This window comes from Botryllus schlosseri, chromosome 5 (assembly GCF_051294905.1).
Source record: "Botryllus schlosseri isolate E-star chromosome 5, Bs_hap1, whole genome shotgun sequence".
NCBI lineage: Eukaryota > Metazoa > Chordata > Ascidiacea > Stolidobranchia > Styelidae > Botryllus > Botryllus schlosseri.
The window spans coordinates 21,957,437-21,973,209 of NC_137240.1; the positions used below are offsets into that span (position 1 = coordinate 21,957,437).

Genomic DNA, 15,773 nt, shown 5'->3' on the forward strand with positions numbered 1-15,773 from the left:
ATTGGTTGTTACCAAGTTATTACATGCGCATCCATATATGGAATGGTACGATCCTGTAAGACTTTTTGCATGGTATGAGCAATGAGCATGAATATGAATATACATATGTCCGATTTAGCATTTGTGGTCACAAAAAGCGTTTCAAAGACATGATATCACAAAATCAATTCAAAGACAAATCTATGTAGTCCATCTGTTGTCATAAGTTGTGTAGTCCTAATGTTCTGATTACATAACGGCCCATTCTTTTCACCCACTCTCCCACTCATTTGTGGTTACAAAAGACATAATAAACTCTGCTAATGCGCGAAAAGATATATCCTCATGATCTGATCCTAGTCCGTTTCTAGACCAGAACATTTTGAAGTGGGTATATTTACTAATTGTAAGTTGAATTAGCGAGAATCAATGTTCATATGGATAGTATTCAGTTGAATTTCCTCTTACTGCAACCGCAATGCAGCGGATGGCAGGAAGTTGCAATTCGTGCAACTTGCAATATGCAGCTTGCATTATACCTTGCAGTGTCTAGGCATATGGTAATTAAATGCACTACTTTCACGAACACCATGCGACGGACTAATGGTAACTCAAGACATGTAGGTCCTGCAAGTGATCGAAGTCGTGAGGTAAAGACGGGAAACCTTTTTTCCGGAATGGAAGAAGCTTATTTGGACGATATAGAAGCAGATTAAGCGTACTGCTGACATGCAGTTTGTTGACACAAACTGTCAAATTATGATATCGGATTATTTCGGCGCTAATCCACTATCCATCAATTCCCATAATTGGTCTGGCAACGGCCTATGGACGGAACCAAGGTAATTATGTCAGCACCACAATAATTCTCTCGACACCATTCTGTGGTTCAGCACCTATCCTGCGAAAGCTATCAATGTGAGTTTTGCGAACGAGAATTTGGTGTAGCACAGCAACGAGTCGAAACTACGGTTTACCGCTCGAAAAACCGGGATGTTCTACCATTAACCTATTCGTGGATACGCGTCGTGAGCTGCTTACCTGGTATTCCTGGAAACGCTTGTAAATGTCATCTACGTCTACTTTTTTCCCATTATCACGAGCGATCTGTTGCAATAATATTTTGGACTTCTTCTCCTTCTTTCTCACTAAGCACCATCGCAGTGATTCTGGAAGATACCTGGAAGAAAGTAACCATTTCTAAAGCTTCATTAACACATGATTTGATATAATTTGGTGCTTTTGCAAAAAAAATGTAATTTATCAATCCATCCGCATCTAATGTAAGATTTCATTATATGAGTCATTTGGTATACATTACTGCAACACAAAACAACAGCTACTATTTAATTTACATAATTTTTGTGGCGACCATTGTGACAGTTATTAGTGTTGATAGTGTAGGTATGAACGGCCACTTCTTGCGAATGCACATTCCACGCGAATAATGGACCGTCATTTTATATGTCATAAATAGATAATTAGCACTGTACCCGAATAAAGTCTTCTGAACTATCTGATTGATTCAATGCAGTATCTATGTACTTAAAAGTTCAAATTCCAAACATATCTGTACAGTAGTAAGGTAACTCTAGATAGCAACGAAACACTCCTTGTTCATCGAAAAACCAGCCTTGTCGATAGGGCATCCGCAATAAGAATGCGCCAAATCTGATAGCCGAGCTTTGAGAGCAGGTATATCATGGTCCGATTTATGACGAGTGTCAGCCGAAAATATTCGGGTTCATTTCAAGATGAATACACTATGCAATTGTATATTGAAGTTCTATACATCGAAGAAGCTGTTCAAATAGTGGTTTTGTATGTCACAGGATAAATGGATTTCGTGACGAGGTTTCAATCCCTGCATGGGGCCAAATTAGGAAATACTTCGGAAATTTTTATTTCAAACGACTGTTCACTAATTTGATGAGACTGATAGCTTCAAATCGCGGTTTCGCAAACATTACGAAGTCACCCTGATTGACGTTACTATTTTTATCTTTTCACAAACCCGAACTAAACGTCTCTAAACAGCAATATGTTTGTATCAGTAGGTTATTGGAAAATTGGCAAGGAAAATGAATTTCCACACTACGTAGCTCATATCAGATGATTATGATGATGATATGATTCACGAGGTTTTAGCAGTTGTGGTGTGATACTGCCTCATGCTTTCTCAAATTAAAAAATAAAATAAAAATTAGGTCATCAACCATTTTGAAATTTAGAAGTATCGCGGACCCCCGGTTGAGAACCGCTGGTCTACACAATACAACAAATTCTACGACCGGAATAACCATACGCGGATCAGTCAACAGACAGTTAAAGCTGACACTGTTGTGTTCAGCTACATTTTTAAATATTGTCTCTGGTGACAGTATGGAGGGAACATCAGTAGGAAATGTTCGACACTGTTGTTCTGCTATTTAATCATATGTCCCTATACTGCACCCTCTATATCGCGACGCCATTTTTCGTCAGCGCCCCCTATCACCCCATGAGCATTTCCACCTCTTCAAGATTCAATCGCGCATGCGGGCTGGTTCTGGCGACCAGGTTAAGAAACACTGGGCTGTACGCTAGTATTCAGTCAGTGACTCCCCGCTTGGTCTGGTACCAACAAAGATAATAAATCTGAAATATCTTACCAGAATAAGGGAATGTAGATAATCCCGAGAAAGCTGATAACCCGAAGGAACCATCTCCAATTGGGAACGATATAGGAAATCATCGGTGACGTTATATAACCAGCTGTGTACGTCAGGAAGACGGCCATTGTGACTGGAAGACGGCGTTCAATGCCGACTGTTTCGGAGGCTAGAATATAGTCGTGGTGATATGAGAATTGATAGAACCCACTATAAATTCAATGAACAATTTAATAGATATATATTATTTGGTAGACTAAAATAGATAAAGGGACCTATATGATTCGCCGACAAGTAGTTTTAAATGTCAATGTGAATTTATTTACATACGGTACATATGAGGGAATAAAATGGACATTGTACAAAGCTCTGTCTGCTCCTAGTGCGTAATGACTGGATTATTTCTCGGACAAAATCCAATATTATTTCCGTCCGACAATCTTCCTTTCTCTACTTGAGTTTACTCAATGAGCTATTGGATGGATTTAATTGAAATTTGAATACAGATGAAAATGCGGTAGTCAGGGAATGAAGTCGTCACGGAAGCTAATAATTATCAAAATTATAGATGCTTCAGTAGGAAGTTGATGCCTTTGTACACTGCCACTAGTAAATAGAACTCCTTCAGGTATAAACAAACCAAAGACATAGCCCACGCCGTAGTTGATCATCGAGGATATATCGATGAATACGGAGAAAGCCACATATGATGTGTAGCTCCACGATAGCGATACGAGACCCGCGGAGAGAAAGTGGACGACTTTGAAGAATAAGAATACCGGCTTTCTACCGAATCTGCAAAACGCAGAAATGGAACTCAACTCGCACGCGAGCTTATACTGGTTTGCAGACACACGATCGGGCTTCGCCGCAAAGAATAATGATCGATTTCCGAAATTCAGATCAGATAATGATCAGGAAGCTATCTCTCACATCGAATCGCAAATCAGTAATCGGAGTTACATTAATCATTATATTCAGGGCTGCATAGGTTTGAGATTCAACTTTTATTTAGAACAGGGGTCACCAACCTTTTTGCAACCGAGGGCTACTTTTGCGTAATGACTGAAGCGGCGGGCTACTATTTACTCCCGCCGTTTACCCGTACCACACTGAATTTCCGCTTTGATATTCATAGCACTGGACAGGACTGGACATCATGTTATCTGTTTCCATAGCAGTCAGTGGGATGCCTGGCATTGTATGATATCAACTAGTGCGCTGTACTCTGGTATGTAACTTGATACTTCAATTCTGAGTGATTGTTTCAGATGTGCATTGATTGAGCGAGTTTTGTGTTTGCTTTTGATGAAGTTCATGTCCGAAAAGGCTGATTCACAACGATAAGTTGAACCATAGACGCTTGCAATCTTCATAGCTGCAGCGCATACGCCACTACTGTACTTTTCCGTATCAACAATGAACCAAACGTTTGCTGCAGACTGAGGTGGGGGTCATATTTTGCAGTGTTACAATTTCAATCTCCAACTGTTCAGCATCCAGAAATAACAAGATTGCATTATACCGGACAGCAGCAACGATTACAGAAAGTTAGAAACATGGTATATTAAACTGCGTTGAGTGTAACAGATACAAGCTGTGCAAAAAGATGCAATACGTAATGGGTATACATATATTGAAAATCTGCTAGTAGCCTACTTCACGGCTATCTGACTCGTAATAGTAATATTGTTTACTACTTTGGAATTGTCCTGGTCGTCGAGCTATCGTAACGGAACCCCCCCCACCATTTCAAGAAGACCTTGGACGGCATTCCGTCATGTCGCCTTTATAGGCAATGCACCTTATCTTGAATTTCTGGTGATTCTATCAAGTACATCTATATATTACTAATTGTAATAGAAGATATTTTCAAGTGTTTATATATGTAAGGTACATGTTAGTGTGTTTTAAACAATAATGGCTGAATCAATCAATCTATATATATATTTAAAAGCTCACTGGTAATAATCTGACGAATATTGGTAAATGCTGCTATTCCACCTATTTTTAAAATGAGCTCGCGGGCTACTCATCTAGTCCTCGCGGGCGACCTGGTGCCCGCGGGCACCGGGTTGGTGACCCCTGATTTAGAACGACCTTCGGAATCTGCGGACAATCAGGCAAACACATTTAATCAACGTCGATGATTGGTGGTATTTAACTGGATGAGTTCGCGTAACACACTAGCTATTTCTTCGTAAGAGATCAGAGCAACAATTTTATAAACCCATGAAAAATTGGGCGTTCAAATTGGAAAGGGAACATATTCCATTCCATTCCATATCCCATTGTAAAGAAGAATGTTACGCAACGTATTCAATAGCATTGCTGCCGTTGTGAGCCAATCTGAAGGGCTAGTGTAAGGTTCTGGATAAGTGGATATATCAACGCTAAGGTAATGTGCTTTTCCTTCTACATAATCGAATAGAGGTATTGCCAGGCCTGTTTATTTTTGGATTTCTCCAAAAATAACAAAAATAGCTTACTTTTGGATGTTTTCAAATTTTATTTTTGGAGAATCTCCAAAAATAAGAAATAAAGGTGTTTTGAGCCCTATTACTACTAAAAAAAAATCCACCAAAAGTATGTTATTATCATCTATTCAAGTCATCCAACAATAGATATCATCAGTGATCTTGATCTAACTTTCCAATACATTCTTCACAAATTTAGTCTTTGACCTGAAGAATGCCTTCTAAAGAATATCAATCATTGCGAGACGCCCCGCCGAGACCCTCATCCCTCTTGATTTTCGAGATTTCGGCCTCGAACGTCGCAATTGTGGGAAACATCGAGGTTAGGGGTCCAAAAATGAAGGAATGTATAATTCTTCAAATTCGCCAATCTTCCAAGCCTTTGCTCCTGACAAGCGCTCGTCAGTAATGCGCTTGAAACCTCTGATCCTCCACGAAGTTGCGTGCCTCATTGAACTTGACAGCCCAACACCCTCTGACCAGAAAACCTTCCTTGTGGCGGTCCTCTTTGTCTCAGTACTCGCCTGGACACAGAGCTCAAAGGCGTTCGATAAGGCGCATGAGCTCCTGCTGCTCCATGATCAGAACGTCAAGACCATGAAGCTTCGTGACGGTGGTGCTCAGCTCTGTGAGACCGTGACCATGCGATCGAGAGCAATCAGCTGGATTCACCACTGCAGCGAAGGTGCACACTCCGGACTGTTCTCGTCCATAACCTAAAGGAGTTTGGTACGGTTTCCAGTCAACCAAGAGGCCACCCTCTTCATTGACAATAAACGAGCGACAACAAACTTGGGGCGCGCACTTTCCATCTACTGGATCAAGTTGTGTTGCCGTTTGAAGCATCAGCAGATCAGTCCCGTCATCGTGTGGACGAAGTGATCGTGACAGAGGTGGTGGTTATGATTTCGTCGTTCCCTTTGCCTCACTCAAGCTGCATTCCCGTCTTCTCTACGTGTCGCACTGTGAAACTAGGAGTACAAAGGTGGAGGGGCGGGAGGTCAAGGTCAGCAGAAACGTGAAGTGGATTGAGTGGAAGTAGTTTTAGCGTTTCGGTGACCCCTCCCTCACATACATGGTGTTTTTGTGTGTTTCATGAGTTTTCTGGTCGATTACATCGCTCTGAATTGTTTATTTTACTGAAAAACTTGAGAAAACATCATCCAAAAAAATCTTCTTTTTGGATGTTTTCAAATCTTATTTTTGAAGAATCTCCAAAAATAAAACCCATTATTCAAAAATAAACAGGCCTGGGTATTGCAGAATACCTATCAGACAGATATCCAAGCAACACAGTCGATGTACCGCAAGCCATTGAGATGGCGACTGCTAAAGCTTCTTTCCACGATTCTCCACACACCATCTCGAACTGTTAAATAAGCAGTAACAAACTCAGTGCCCTATCTTTGATGAGTTCGCCATTCATGCCAATACCCGACACACAGCGCCATTTGCTAATTGCTATCGAGCATCACTATTATTTACGCACATGTCAACATGCGCCGTGCAAATGCCATTCGATCATCACTCGGACAGGTAGTCAATAATATGCGAACCAAAATATTGGGAGCAGCTTTGGCGGTACGCCATTTGCTGGACTTCACCTAAACATGTACTGGTACAGATACGTATCAAACACTGCACATTGGCCTTGTTGGAAATGCAATTGACTGCGTCGAGGCTTACTTATGTAATTCTCTGCATGGTAAACAGAGGTGACGAACAATACGTAAATCGCTGGATCTCGTATACAGAGCCAGCAGCATGGCACTGATTGAATTAACTCCGCTCCACTGTTAACTGTACAGTGCAGTACACTGTCTTTGGTGTTGGTGTGGAACCTGTTATTAGTGTATCACGTAGGCTATTACGCTATGCATACTATTTACAGCCCATGGTTATATTATATAATTCAGGCATCATTACCTCAGCCGTGGCAGAGTTGAAATCATCAAAGTGATAGCCGTATTTGCAACTGACTTCAGAAGAATGATTAGAACTCATGTTTCCAATTCGAATCGTTTGGTTGTTAATGCCGCCTTCGTACATTTTACAGCTACTTCTCCTCGGGACGCCGTATGAATCAAACTCCATCGGAATCGTTGCGTTCAGAACCGCTTCGTAACTTGCGTCGTTCTGAGAAGACGTGAGAATGCACCGTTTTGTCAAACGTCATGATCCGACAATGGTAGTAGCCTATATCTTCTCGTTACCATCGATACGAACCACATTCAATCAATAACATACCGATTAACATACAGCTCACCTGCGACACGTTGATCCACGGAGGTAGGGAGCAGTGGAAATCCGGCTTGTAGTGTATGAAGGCATACCGCATGTCTAAAATCATGCTAGGATATAATACCAACAGCATGGCTACAGTAACCTTTTTCTGGAAGGCTCCGAACGGTCCAACGGCAATTAACACTTTTTCGAAGTCCATAATTTCGCAAGATGTTAGGCTGCTATTCTAAGTCGCGTCTATATCATGGATAGCCTATATACTAAGTAAAAAGGACATATAATATATTGTACTATTACGCAAGTCGTCGCCCTGTCCTGTAGAACGGATTAAACAACTAATGAAAATTGAAAAAGAAGAAATGTCGTTTCGCGCCTTCAACTTTCACCTCGACACTACGAAAAGCCGGGATCCACTTTCTATCCTTCTGCTGTGATGCGACCGATTGCTGGTTCGCATTCTGATATTAATAGGCCTAATTATAACATGAAGTGGTAAAGATGCTCACACTGTCAAAGGCTCCCGTCGTCAGCACCCCTCAACTCAATCAAGGTTAGCGATTTCATGATCATGATTATGATTGTGTGCTATACGACATAGTGTTTACTTGCAACGCAACACCGCAGGATATGGTTCAGCTGCTGCTCGAACTCTACAATACCATCCGAAGGTCTTGCATCTAATGAATGTCTTCTTACAGAAGGTGACCACAACGGGCAGTATTAATGTCAATAGATAACTCGGAGATACCTTCATAGTTTTATCCCGCCATTAATCTGATCTTTTTCGCGAATATTATTCGAAGTATATTCATTGTAGATTGTTACCGCCCAATAATCCCACCCATAATATCGGCATATTTATTGACTCTGCCTTAATAAAACGAAGTTGCACTCACACTGTGCACCGGAACTGAACAATTATCCAAAACGGTCGCCGTGACTGATCAATGTGTTTCCGCAAAACGCTTGGATGAAAATAGCACGAAATGAACATTAAATAACGAGGCGGGTAAATTTGCGATCGAGATCAGCGATGTCTAGTACGTCCAAGTGCGCGACATGATTTTATAGGTAAGTCAGTGCTGATTGGAAGGTAAAGCTAGGGGATAACACTCGGAAAATCAAATCATTGTCTTGTTCGCCACATTTTGCTTCGCTTCCGATTGAATGTTTCAAGTTGATGTTCGTGCTTATTTATTGATGTCGGCAAGAAGCAAAGTATGGAAGTTCTTCTCTCTCGTTAGTTCAGTGCAACTGATCGCGCGACCATGTGAGTTCTCATCTTGGCGAAATTGAGGGAAAATCTCTTTCATGAACTGTAATTCATAAAGATTTTGTAATAGATATGCTAGTTTTTATTCTGCGGAATTTCTATTACAAAATATAAAGTTCATATGTAAGGTTTGTAACAAATTCCTGTCACTAATATAAAGCACCATAGTTGAAAATGTCACATTTTTATAACGTTAATTAATAGCGGCGATATCGGTATCGGTTCACAATATTTTGACATCCGTTGAACTCGACACAAGATTTCATACAGGTTTCTAACGGTAATCAGCAATCGTAGTCTTAAACTTGCTTGAGTATAGCAGCATGCTATGGTGTACCTGTTGCATACTATGCCGTATTATCACTGGTCCAAGGCTTCACGTAAGGCGTCACAAAACTAGTAATGCTGCTAAATATAGCCACTGTCTACTTTATAGGGATGGTGCTAAATCCCTGGAAGGTTCTGGTTCGATAGGTGGAGCCAAACATGGTCACTACAGTAGTACATGCTTTGAAACCTTCAATGATTATTATTCGTATTTTCTATTAATGTTTACGAATGACTAGATTACGAACATCATTACTCACAAAATCAAGCAATTTTCAAATTCATTGTTCGAAAATAAAGCGCGAAAAGAGAGGTAATGCATAGGTGAGGTACAGACCAAGCCTCACTTGCGAAAGTGCAACTCATCGTAAATAGCTTAGAACTTATAATCACTGATATTAATCGAATTTAATTGCCGCACTGATTCCGAATATCTAAATATTGATCGACTTCTCCAGTATTCGGCTAACATAACGTTACATTTTAACGGCGGTATACTGCAAAACTACTCACCAATCAAGAACATGGATAGCTACGGCGTTGTTTTTTATTTGAATTTCTAATTTTGAATGTCACTTCCGAGGCGGTCATTTCTCGGCTTAGATCAAGAAAACTGCATTGTTATTCAAGCGTTGCCATGTCTGCTATTCTCTTTGATCAATCCAAAATTTCGAGGCGCGCGATGTCGGTTAGATCGAATTCGCGAGTGATGTTAGTCACCGCCGCGACAGCAACTTACAAATTTGAGGATTTTGAAAATGGAGATACGAGACTCTAACCTTGGATACCCCACTGTCCTGACCTCTCAAAGCCATGTTTAGGCTTCCACGAGAATAATTATTCTGGATGTAATGAAAATTTAATAACAAGTTGATGCAATATTGATAAATTCGTTACAAAATTAAAAAATATTGTTGAAGAGCCATATCTTATACCCAAAAGATCCATATATCGCTCGCAAGTCATAGGTTCCCGACCACTGATCTATAGAAACATGCATGACTCAGAAAGAGTTCCAATCTCTCAACATAACGCTTTAGCTCTGCCCTAATTTCTTTAAAAGCTAGGACTTCAGCTGTGTATTACACATATTATAGGTCAGTATCGTTCCTTAGGGTAGGCTCTAGCGCTGGGGTGGGCAAACTACACCGTTTTGTGCGGCCCGCGAAAGGCTCAGGAATCGTATTTAAATTATTGAAGGAATGCGCAGTAAAAATCTAATTTCAAGAGGGACACGATTAAACTTTTCTCATTATATTTCACCATGATAATTATAAGTTATATTCTGACTAGTATATTGTTATTTCATTGCTGGTGCGATAGCCCGACCTCAATGCACACGCATTTTAAAAGGTTTCAATTGGTAAACGTTAGAGAAAGTCAAAATTGGAATGACTTTCGGATCACGAGCGTCATTTTACATTAGCCACTCCAACGCTGTACTTGAAAAAACCAATTCGCGCGTGTTGTAGGTAGATTCGTTCTCTGTATGTACAGAAGTCAGGGATATATAGAGTTCTATATATCCCTGCAGAAATATTTATATTTCTAAAATCTATAGCAGGGATGTCAAACTCAATTCGGGTCGCGGGCCTGATTCAGACCTTCAAACGTCTCGCGGGCCGGATCAGTAAAATGTGTTTCAACACACATAAAATGAAGTTACTGGTTTATTGCATACACATACAGTTTACTGAGTAAACATGCTCACGTTACGGGGATACGCTACCCCTCGAACGGCAAGACTTTCAAAAATTAGTTGTTTTTGATATCTGTTCTGTTTGATGTCATATTCCCCGCACCTAAACTTCTGATGATCGGATAAGTGTGTTCTCGCGACGGACAGACAAACCGACGGACCTGTGGGGCTCATGCACTTTCGGACCAAAGTCACTACAGCCATACGGAGAAAATAACTTTAAAACCCGAAAGTACGCGAGCCCCGTCCGAGTGAGGGTTCGTCAAATCAAATTTTACCATGACGCCCTTTGAATGTGCGATTATCGCCGAAGCCGATCTATTCGATGCGCACTGGGTATCGTAGTATAAATGAAAGTGGTTGAAGAACTGTCACCCACGTTATGGTATTTACCATGCCACTTGGCTCCAAATTGCAGGAATATGTCTTAATCAATTTTATAGTTATGGGTATATGACTGATTTTTCACGTCGAATGGTAGATTTGCCCTTTAAATCAATGACACAATCATGTCCAGACAAAATGAAGTGGGGTCTATTGAAACAATATTTTTGGAAAATTTACACATATTGACAATTGGACGCAGAACAAAAATCGACCAAAAATGAAATTGAACGAAAGGTAAGGGAGTGTGACCAACCAGATTAGTAGGTCGAACTAACGGAAGGAATTATATCCTCTTTAAGTACACACGGTTCGTCTTCTCTCACTGCGCTCCCGTATTGCTGCTTAATCTTGAAACTTGACATCTCTTTTCCTTAACGATCGCCTCAATATTTGGATGCAAATCCCGACTAGCAGCACACTTAACGATGTCGTTAAGATGTTTATTGGTTAGCCGTGAGCGTTGAACTGTTTTATTATTGTTGATTACATTACTTGTTCGCAAAGATATGTAGTTCCAAACATGGATAAAACCTTGGCGGCCATGGCTGTTAATCTGGGGTACTGCGGTGTAAGATACTGATAAAACTTGTTCAAGTCCACTGACGCAAATTTATCCTTCATTTTGGTATCACACTGCAGGTCAATTAGCTCGAGTTGAATTTCAGCAGCCATTTCAGATGGCTTGACTGTAAATGGCGATCGGAACACGGCAAATGTATTCTTGAGCTCGTGGAAGACCTGAAACCTCCGTTCAAATTCTTGCAGTAAATCTGCTATGTTTGCCTTGTAGTATTCCTCGCAAGTACAGTATGGTGCATTTGATCTCACAGCGGTTAAACATAGGAAATGTTCCAGGTCACCTCGGGAAAGCTGAGCCTCCCACAGAGACAGTTTCATTTTGAACGCGCGTATGTCGTCTTCATACTGGGTCACAACCTTATCGCGCCCCTGCAATTTAGTGTTAAGAGTGTTCAAGTGTTGCGTAATGTCAACCATAAAAGCAAGATCATGAACCCATTCTTTGGATTGAAGTTCGTGTACTGGGCGACCTTTATGCTCCATGAACTCTTCAATTTCGCGTCGCAGTTCAAAGAATCGCTTTAGTACTGCGCCTCTACTTAACCACCGCACATCAGTGTTATATGGTAGACCAGCATGGACGTCATTTTCGCTGAGGAATGCATCGAACTGGCGATGATTTAATCCGCGCGATCTGATGAAATTAACGGTTTTCACAATCACACTCATAACATGGTTCATCTTTAGAGTTTTGCAGCATAATGCTTCCTGGTGCAAAATACAGTGAAAGGAATATACGTCTTGTCCGCCGTTCGCGATACGTACCTTATCCCGAAATTTCGTGGCCATGCCAGTCTTCTTTCCGACCATCGACGGCGCACCGTCAGTAGCCAGGCTGATGGCACGGGACCAGTCTACCCCCGCCCTGTCAAGCGCTCCAACGAGTGAGATGAAAATATCACTCGCTGTTGTAGTGTCAGTCATGGGCACGAATTGAAGCAATTCCTCAGTAATTTGTAACGACGGATCAACACCCCTAATAAATATGGCCAGTTGGGCAACATCTGTGACGTCGATGCTCTCATCGATCGCCACTGAAAATGCGATAAAGGATTTAATTCTGTCTTTTAATTCGCTTTCCAAGTCATTTGATACGCCAGCTATTCTATTTGTGATTGTGTTTCTTGAAAAGCTGATATTGGCAAATGCTTGCCGCTTTTTAGGACACACTACCTCTGCAGCCTTCAGCATGCACGTTTTTACCACCTCTCCATCAGAATATGGCTTGGATGCCCGAACCAACTCATAAGAAATAAGGTAGCTTGCCATCACAGATCCTTCAGCTATATCCCGGCAGCGGGTAAAAGTGGATTGCTGGATCTTCATGCGGGCCTTAAGTTTTTTTATTTCGTCACTTCGTAACTGTCCTTCGAAATCTCCGTATTTCTTTTTATGGTGAGTTTCGTAGTGGCGTCGAATATTATATTCTTTGAGGACAGAAACTTGCTGATTACACACCAAGCATACTGGCTTCGCGGCCACCTCTATGAATAAAAAACTCTCGGTCCATTTTTATTTGAATATTCGGCACTCGGTGTTCACTCTTCTAATTTTCCCCATTTTCGGAATGTGGATTTCCTTGCCACGAATATCGTGATATAATAGTAACTGGGTCGGTTAGGAATATGACTGGCGTTATGTCGTTACAATCGCCAGTGCCCCACGCTGAGCTCGCAAACTAACAAAGTGTAATTTCATTCGGTCGTCACTTGTGACTATTACCAGCGAGATGCGATGTCAATAACAAGCGTATCATATTACCATCCGGCAGATGTCAGTCACTCGAATTTGCGTACAACTGTGTACTGTTCATTCCTGCTGATTAGCAGCATTCATACGTAACAATTGAGATCAACGCGTTTGACTGATTGCTTTCGTAATGTTATATGATAAATACAAAGCACTGCTAAAACTGAGCAATCTGAGCATGCGTCTTTTTCAATTATCCAGAAATGGTCTCGCGGGCCGGATGCGGCCCGCGGACCGTATGTTTGACACCCCTGATCTATAGCATATTTGAAGCTATCATGGTTATGATGATGTCAGCATTCTGTGTCCTGGAATTGAACCGAAAGTAGAATCAGCAAATCTATAAACAGATCGCTGCTCACAGATTCAAATCTACATCCAGTTCTAAGAATCGGGACAACCGACTTTCATCCCAAGTTTTAAAAATCGGTTATATTTAGGTTAACCAGCAGCTTATGAAATCTCGCCAATGTTTCTGACGCGTGTACCATATCCTCAAATCAATGGTTAGTTTGTTTTAGATAAAAATATATAATATTGCCACACGTTTTGGTTTATAATCCCATTGTTATAGAGTGCGGCAAGCGAATGGATTTAAATGTTGAATGCTCGGTCCACGAGTGTTTTTCGTTACAAACTGGTTACTGATGAAGACGATTAACTTATATATTATCTCCAGTTTTCTTCGGTCACTATATAACAGTGGTTTTCAAATTGGGGGCGTGGAAGCATCTGAAAGGAGGCGGGAAGCCGTGGCAAACTGAAAATGTGTTCGCGCTTTGCGCAATTTACCTCCACTTCGTGGCTTTTGCTCTGTCTATTGTCCATATTCAGGCCGTGTTATTTTTGGCATTTCAGGAGCCAGATGCCAAAACTGCCAAAAATAAAAATTTGAAAATGCCAAAAATAAGCAATTTTTGGCATATGCAAAAAATAACACGGCCTGCCAAATAGTGTATTTCGTTCATGGTGTTGTGTTAGCAGGACCGCGTTACAAGCGAGAAAAGCGTTTGTGAAAGGCAGGTTTCTTAATCTGGGTCCAGCCCACCCATTAGGGGTGAAAGCATGGTGTCCTAAATGGTGTGGGCACAGCGAGATTGAACGGCTGACTGCAATTGGTTTACGTCATACTTTCCATTTGTCCAAATGCAATTTTACAACCATTTTTGACCGGCTTGTCGAGCACTAAATTTGATAAAACGGGTATCAATGAGAAGCTGCCGCAGTACTGATTATTAAAATCTAAATTATATTCTGCTCATAGAACTGGAACCCCCAAAATCAACCACGATTTTTGCATTGTGATCGAGTGGAACATTGTGACGCAACAAACTGTCTGGCTATTTCTGAGCTGCATAGTCTCGTTTTGCCAGACAGTCTTGTTGCGTCAATGTTCTTAAACAAGCTAACCATAGTGTCCTATATGGTGTCGGCACAAGCAAATCTCACGGCTCAGTGAAATTGTATCACGTCACAATTTCCATTTGGCTACAGGCAATTTGACGACCATTTTTGACCGGCTTGCCGAGCATTAAATTTGGTAAAACGGGTATCAATCGAAAGCTGACTCTGCACTGATGACGAAAATATAAATTTTATTCCGCTCGCGGCCCTGGAACTCCCACAATCAGCCTCGAATTTTTCATTGTTATGGCAGTTGGCATTGGAACGCAACAATGCTTTCTGACTCTTTTTCTCTTGAGCTACTCTCTCGTTTCGCCAGACAGCATTGTTGCGTCATGAGCTACTCTCTCGTTTCGCCAGACAGCATTGTTGCGTCCCAATGCCAATCTCCATAACAATGAAAAATTCGAGGCTGATTGTGGGAGTTCCAGGGCCACGAGCGGAATAAAATTTATATTTTCGTAATCAGTGCAGAGTCAGCTTTCGATTGATACCCGTTTTACCAAATTTAATGCTCGGCAAGCCGGTCAAAAATGACCGTCAAATTGCCTGGAGCCAAATGGAAATTGTGACGTGATACAATTTCACTGAGCCGTGAGATTTGCTTGTGTCGACACCATATAGGACACTATGAGCTAACCTTCCCAGGACTCTTCCAAGCGAGTTGGTAATATTAAAGCCACCTGAAGTGACAAAAGTCCTCCGAAAATATATCGGTAGACTGAAGGAGAAATGATAGTCGGGCTACTAAATAAAATGTGTTGAGAGACAACACAGGAAACTCCTGGAAAAGGATCGGGAAGAAAATTCTTTCCGCGATGAGATCGATGGCACTGGCGAAGTGATCTCTTTTCATGATGCATGGAAGCCGGTTCGGCCCTCCAAAGATTTTGAAGCTCTGAAAACCTTTTGTGGATGACCGGCAACATTCTTTCCCTCAACGGCTTCTGTTGAAGCCGATATTTCCCAGATTCGCTGGGCGAGAAATGAATTCAGGAGAAACT

General features: G+C 41.3%; 1 protein-coding gene across 1 annotated transcript in view; it reads right to left on the reverse strand.

The window, feature by feature from the left end:
- Positions 1–8,200, reverse strand: part of LOC145439840 (organic cation transporter protein-like) — a 63,675-nt gene extending 55,475 nt beyond the window's left edge. The window contains exons 1-6 of the mRNA XM_080317479.1: positions 7,374–8,200; positions 7,034–7,243; positions 6,376–6,476; positions 3,271–3,425; positions 2,631–2,799; positions 1,021–1,159 (exon numbers count right to left, since the gene is read on the reverse strand). Coding sequence (XP_080173605.1) covers positions 1,021–1,159; positions 2,631–2,799; positions 3,271–3,425; positions 6,376–6,476; positions 7,034–7,243; positions 7,374–7,550 — 951 coding nt within the window. The 5' untranslated portion in view covers positions 7,551–8,200. The remainder of the gene's footprint in view (positions 1–1,020; positions 1,160–2,630; positions 2,800–3,270; positions 3,426–6,375; positions 6,477–7,033; positions 7,244–7,373) is intronic.
- Positions 8,201–15,773: the final 7,573 nt, after the last annotated feature.